This window comes from Chanos chanos, chromosome 3 (genome assembly GCF_902362185.1).
Source record: "Chanos chanos chromosome 3, fChaCha1.1, whole genome shotgun sequence".
Taxonomy (NCBI): Eukaryota; Metazoa; Chordata; class Actinopteri; order Gonorynchiformes; family Chanidae; genus Chanos; species Chanos chanos.
The window spans coordinates 58176115-58183464 of NC_044497.1; the positions used below are offsets into that span (position 1 = coordinate 58176115).

Genomic DNA, 7350 nt, shown 5'->3' on the forward strand with positions numbered 1-7350 from the left:
ACTATACACACACCTTCACACCTTCACACACCCCCTTTCATTACCTACACACCTTCACACACCTCCTCTCTATTACCTACACACCTTCACACAACTCCTCTCCATTACCTACACACCTTCACACACCTCCTCTTCATTACCTACACACCTTCACACATTACACACCTCCTCTTCATTACCTACACACCCTCACACACCTCCTCTCCATTACCTACACACCTTCAGACACCTCCTCTTCATTACTTACACACCCTCACACACCTCCTCTTCATTACCTACACACCTTCACACCTTCACACACCTCCTCTCCATTACCTACACACCTTCACACACCCCCTCTCCATTACCTACACATCTTCACACACCTCCTCTTCATTACCTACACACCTTCACACCTTCACACACCTCCTCTCCATTACCTACACACCCTCACACACCTCCTCTCCATTACCTACACACCTTCACACACCTCCTCTCCATTACCTACACACCCTCACACACCTCCTCTCCATTACCTACACACCCTCACACACCTCCTCTCCATTACCTACACACCTTCAGACACCTCCTCTTCATTACCTACACACCTTCACACACCTCCTCTTCATTACCTACACACCTTCACACACCTCCTCTCCATTACCTACACACCCTCACACACCTCCTCTCCATTACCTACACACCTTCACACACCTCTTCTTCATTACCTACACACCCTCACACACCTCCTCTTCATTACCTACACACCTTCACACACCTCCTCTCCATTACCTACACACCTTCACACACCCCCTCTCCATTACCTACACATCTTCACACACCTCCTCTTCATTACCTACACACCTTCACACCTTCACACACCTCCTCTCCATTACCTACACACCTTCACACACCTCCTCTCCATTACCTACACACCCTCACACACCTCCTCTCCATTACCTACACACCTTCACACACCTCCTCTCCATTACCTACACACCCTCACACACCTCCTCTCCATTACCTACACACCTTCACACCTTCACACACCTCCTCTTCATTACCTACACACCTTCACACCTTCACACACCTCCTCTCCATTACCTACACACCTTCACACACCCCCTCTCCATTACCTACACATCTTCACACACCTCCTCTTCATTACCTACACACCTTCACACCTTCACACACCTCCTCTCCATTACCTACACACCTTCACACACCTCCTCTCCATTACCTACACATCCTCACACACCTCCTCTCCATTACCTACACACCTTCACACACCTCCTCTTCATTACCTACACACCTTCACACACCTCCTCTCCATTACCTACACACCCCAACAGCCCACACCATCTCCTCCATTTTGATGACACATACCCATCAGTGCTAAATTTAATTGATTGGACTAAAGCAACTAAAACAACATTACCATGAAAATGAAAACCAGTCTGTCAGTCATCCTCTGCAATATGTGACAAAATAAGACCAGTTCAGACTTAAGACTGATCTGGAAACAGCTGCAGAGACAGGGACATTGATTAAACAACAGTGCATTCAAAACTCCCTCATCATATCTGGCCACTGCAGCTCTCTGCTCTGTGACCCCTGACCCTGAGAGCGTCAGAGGCCTGAATCAGATCTCTGCAACGCTTCACTAGTCTGACAGCAGGACGCAGTGGAGAGAAACTCCCTATGGAAGCGACAGCAGGACTCATTGAGCATGCACATCTTCAAAGGACAGACGTGCCTTCTTCACAACAACTTCAAGACCGCACGAAACAATATACGTCCCAGTCAGGCTCAAGTCCGTGTGGGTTTTTTATGCCTTTGACCTCATCCTGTGCATCTGTCAACCCCACTGGTTATCCATAAGTCGTATCGCTGGCACTATTTCTTAAGAAATTGATCTTATGGTGTTATTGTCCTTCAAATTTTCATGCCTATTGTTGAAATAAATACTCTGTCAACACGTCAAGCACAGGAGTCACAGACACACGTAAATATCCAGAAATGAGCTCATGAGTAAGGCTGTGTTAGGCTGAGAATGGCCAGACCATTAGTATGCAGCTGAGAGGAGAGTGAATGTGAGTGGACACTCCAGCAATTAGATGCATGGCACTCTGTTTGAACCCACAGAGGTGCCCGCGCTCATATCCCTCTCTATACCTGGGGGCAGCTTTCATGTATTGCTTTCCAACCACTGCTACGTGTTCACCATACTGATCCAACAGTTATTAATTTTAAAAGCGTTGTATCCATCCAGCAATCACGGTCTGGGCACCCTCCCTGCTCTCCCTGTCAGTCCCTTCTCTTCATCATGTCCTTGGCATGGAAGTGAGGGAGTGACATCTACACTCTACACAGAAGAGCTTCTGTATGATTTTTTTTGAGAATTTCAGCACATTACGGTCAATGTGCCTTTTGTTTTGATTTAAAAAAAAGGGAAGAGTCAATATAGTAAAAAAAAAAAACAGATCCTTTTTTTCTCTGTATTTGTTTTTTTGGGACCAAAGAACAACTTAAAGTCAAACCACAATGTTCAGAAAGCCCAAAAACACACAGTGGGAAAACCAGAGACTCAGTCCTGGCTTTCAGGCAGTGGTTTGTTGTCCTGTGGTTCGTTGTCCTGTGGTTCGTTGTCCTCTGGTTTGTTGTCCTCTGGTTTGTTGTCCTCTGGTTTGTTGTCCTGTGGTTTGTTGTCCTGTGGTTTGTTGTCCTGTGGTTCGTTGTCCTGTGGTTTGTTGTCCTCTGGTTTGTTGTCCTGTGGTTTGTTGTCCTGTGGTTTGTTGTCCTCTGGTTTGTTGTCCTGTGGTTTGTTGTCCTGTGGTTTGTTGTCCTCTGGTTTGTTGTCCTGTGGTTTGTTGTCCTGTGGTTTGTTGTCCTCTGGTTTGTTGTCCTCTGGTTTGTTGTCCTGTGGTTTGTTGTCCTCTGGTTTGTTGTCCTGTGGTTTGTTGTCCTGTGGTTTGTTGTCCTGTGGTTTGTTGTCCTCTGGTTTGTTGTCCTGTGGTTTGTTGTCCTCTGGTTTGTTGTCCTCTGGTTTGTTGTCCTGTGGTTTGTTGTCCTGTGGTTTGTTGTCCTGTGGTTCGTTGTCCTGTGGTTTGTTGTCCTGTGGTTTGTTGTCCTCTGGTTTGTTGTCCTGTGGTTCGTTGTCCTGTGGTTTGTTGTCCTGTGGTTTGTTGTCCTGTGGTTTGTTGTCCTCTGGTTTGTTGTCCTGTGGTTTGTTGTCCTCTGGTTTGTTGTCCTGTGGTTTGTTGTCCTCTGGTTTGTTGTCCTGTGGTTTGTTGTCCTGTGGTTTGTTGTCCTCTGGTTTGTTGTCCTGTGGTTTGTTGTCCTGTGGTTTGTTGTCCTCTGGTTTGTTGTCCTCTGGTTTGTTGTCCTGTGGTTTGTTGTCCTCTGGTTTGTTGTCCTCTGGTTTGTTGTCCTGTGGTTTGTTGTCCTCTGGTTTGTTGTCCTGTGGTTCGTTGTCCTGTGGTTTGTTGTCCTGTGGTTTGTTGTCCTGTGGTTTGTTGTCCTGTGGTTCGTTGTCCTGTGGTTTGTTGTCCTCTGGTTTGTTGTCCTCTGGTTTGTTGTCCTGTGGTGTTGTTCTTTGGTGTGTCATCATCTCCAGTTATTAAGCTAGCACTCATAGGGCCTTTTAAACGAGAATATGTGTGAACACTTTTTTCTGCTGTGTGACAGAATCTCAGACACAGCAACATTACCGGACAGCTTTCGCTGGATGAACTACACGGCTAATGTCTGTGAAAATGAACACAGCCAAAGAGGGCATGACAGTTCTTTTCTCTGTTTGACTCATTTTCATAGCAGTAGTTTACAGAAGTGGACTGTTTTTGATTATGTATTAGGTTTGAACAATTAGTGTTTCTCTGTATCTTGTCCTTCAACCGCAATGATTCACAATGATGCCTGGGGCAGCGTCCAATCGCGGTGCAGCGTTTATCACGTTAAAGACAGGCTGCTGACCGTCCACCGCTTCTCTCCTACGGTGGAACACAAAGACGGACCAGTACTAAATGGCTAGACTGGTTCTGTAGGCAACCAGACTCTTCGCTTGGACCTGGACTGATGGCTTCGCCTTTGCTTATTTGCATAGAGGCTTAAGCTGGAAGAGTATAATACTGGAGGAAAGGAGAGAAAGGAAAGAGGAGAGGAGAGAGGAGAGGAGAGAGGAGAGGAGAAAGGAGAGGAGAGAGGAGAGGAGAGGAGAGAGGAGAGGAGAAAGGAGAGGAGAAAGGAGAGGAGAGGAGAGGAGAGGAGAGAGGAGAGGAGAGGAGAGGAGAGGAGAGGAGAGAAGAGGAGAAAGGAGAGGAGAGGAGAGAGGAGAGAGGAGAGGGGGAGGAGCAATGCCGCTCCATCCACACATGTAGCTTTTCTTTAAGACCGAGCCTGTAAGACAGCCAGCGATATGTTTTCTTTAAAAAGGTGCCCTTCATAGCTCAATTAGACTGTCCTGATTCCCAGATAAGCATTTATTTAATAAAGCAGGGATTACACAGGCTAATTATAATCCTTCCATTTGTCAGTGGAAGGTGGCCCTTCATTCGTTTCCCTTGGTGTTGGTGCACATGTACAATATTGATTTAGTTTCTGGGTTTTTTCTGTTTAAAAGATTCCGTCATAATCTTTCCCCCTCACATAAACCGCACTAACACGTAAAGAACATACCAGTTTGCCTAACCAATCTGTCTTTTTAATCATTAGATGATTTTCACTTTATATTTTCACACAGGAAAAAGTACATATATCCCTGGGAGAAAGACAGATTTGATCACTTTGTTCCAGTTTTTATCACTTTGTCTTTGTTTCAGTTTTCAATATGATCATTCAACTATTACTGTCAAGTTTTTAACAAAATTTTGGTGGAAATTTTTATCTTACAAACATAAGTCACTTGACAACCTGATAAATAATAAGGGAATAAATAATGTTGAAAACAGAAAGCACACAGATTGGCAGTGGGAGTGAGAGAATGTTTATGTGAAATACAGGCGCGCTCAGAAATCACATGCTCAATGTCATTAAGAACTCAGACCAACACAGTAATAAAACATGAATTTTGTGCATTCATTTGTACGCTGAGTTACAGACCATTACACTGTTGTTTATAAATACATAGAATACTAAATGACGTATAAGAAAACTTGCACCTGCAGGGAAACATTTGGAACTAGTCTCTTTCCTTTATGCAATTACAGCAGAGCTGACAGCTCACAGACATGCTTCAAATCTGTCCTCTACTGTCACACTGACATCCTATCAAATAGCACGGGAATATTTGGCTTGAAAAGCTAAGAGCAAAATGCCAGTCTGAGCTCTGCCGCCATGTTCTAACTGGATTACACATGAAGATACTGGGACTACTGGGACCAGAGCAGGTGACCATCCAGACTCACTGTCAGTGCCCTGGGTTCTGTTCAATGGACCAGGCTCTGACAGAATGGCCTTCCTCTATTCTCTCTAAGAATCACGACCATAGGACAGTAACCAGTAAACCATTAGACGTAAACCAGTACACCATGAGAGGTAAACCAGTGAACAAGAAGAGGTAAACCAGTAAACAAGAAGAGGTAAACCAGTAAACAAGAAGAGGTAGACAAGGTCCCTGGTGTCTTGCCCTGAAGAGTTGCTTACGGTTAGTTTTGAGGAGCCCTCTGACTGAAAAAGAGGCTGCTACTTTAGGAACGTCCAAATGAAACACAGGCATAGCAAGAAGAACCAAAACAAATCAACATATATATCTGTTATATATCTGCTGGACTTTTTCTTCTCAGGTCAATACAAGAACCGTTATTTTAACAAATAACAACAACAACAATAACAATAACAACAATATTGGCAATACTAACAATGTTTACAATGTGCTCAGTATCGTGAGTCCATACAATATTTACAATGCGTTTTAAATTAATAATGGTACAGAAGCAATCTTTTCAAACTTGACATTAAAATAGTTATTAAAACTTAGCAGGGGTTGTTTCGTTTTCTCTTGTTCGGACTCTGGCCTGGTTCCAGTTTCAGCTCTTTATATTGAACCTGTTTGATCACACACAGAGATGCTGGTGAGGAGCAGACCAGTAACTCTAAATGCAGTGAATGAGGTCCAGTCGGTACAGACAGGGACACAGGGCAAGGCCACTTACCAGCTGCACGTCGGACGGAACCCTGGAGAGAAAGTCCAGCAGCTCGTTGTTGTCTATCATGTACGGGTTTCTCAGCTTCTTCGTGAATTTGTTGACGCCTGCATGGATCATGGTGGCATGGTTACAGCCTCAGAATAACCCCTCCCCCAGAACGACTGTTATAAACCAGAACTATGAGGAGTCTATGACTGTCACCATGTCCGACAGCGCAGTGGTAGTTAGAAAAAAAAAATAAAAGGCTATACTCACCCCACAGCAACACGATGTATCTGACAGGAATGAAGAAGAGTAGCAGAGTAGCCACTGACAGCGTTAAAACGATTAACCAGCTAAGGAAAGGCACAGTCCAATTAAAAGTACTGCAGAGAGAGAGAGAGAGAGAGAGAGAGAGAGAGACTCAGTCTGAGAGTGGGAGTGGTATTGTTGGCCACAGGGCACTGCTCTCCTGTTCATTCCATCTCCATTAAACCCTAACATGCAGCGTACTGTGTGGACAGTACTGTGCCGTACTGTGTGAGTCGCACTGCCCTGTAGTAAGGGTCAAAGGTAACAAACAGACCAATTCAGAGCTGTGATGATGATGATGTGTTTTCCACAGTCTGGTAAACTGTGTAATGTGGGTAGGATGTGGGCGGAGCTCCAAATCACTCACTTCTTGATCCTCTCTCCATACGATGCCACTTCATCCAGCCCGCTCTGCACGCTGATACACACGTCCTGGATGGCATACAGCTTGTCCATAAAGCCCATCTTCTCTGAGTCCTGTCACAGACACACACTCACACATTACGAGGGCTTTCATTTGAACAAACATTGGTGTTCCTTAAACTGCACTCCGTAGTGAATGTCGAACCTGGGCAAAACCCTGCATCGCTCCTCAATTTTCCCTTTAAAAAACAAAAATTTCACAATTTCACTTTTTGAATTTCACAATTATCATGCCTCCATTCATCTCCAGCTGTTAGCAGCATATTACATTTCTACACAGTTCCCATGTTCAACTGATGATCAGTAACCCAAACTCTTCATCAGTCCACATGATCAATAACGTAAACACTTCATCTTTAGACATGGAGGGTATTCCAGAAAGCAGGTTTAGTGAAAACTCAGAGTTAGTTATCTCAGAGTAAGCAGTAAACCTACTAACAGAAGAGCCCTATGGCTTCATTCTCCTATGAAAACAAAGCCATAGGGCTCTGCTATTAGGAGGTTTACTACTTGC

General features: G+C 44.6%; 1 protein-coding gene across 1 annotated transcript in view; it reads right to left on the reverse strand.

Moving 5' to 3' along the window:
• Positions 1–5934: 5934 nt before the first annotated feature.
• Positions 5935–7350, reverse strand: part of mctp1b (multiple C2 domains, transmembrane 1b) — a 30729-nt gene continuing 29313 nt past the window's right edge. The window contains exons 17-20 of the mRNA XM_030767091.1: positions 6781–6890; positions 6378–6487; positions 6129–6226; positions 5935–6021 (exon numbers count right to left, since the gene is read on the reverse strand). Of these exons, the coding sequence (XP_030622951.1) occupies positions 5950–6021; positions 6129–6226; positions 6378–6487; positions 6781–6890 (390 nt within the window). The 3' untranslated portion in view covers positions 5935–5949. The remainder of the gene's footprint in view (positions 6022–6128; positions 6227–6377; positions 6488–6780; positions 6891–7350) is intronic.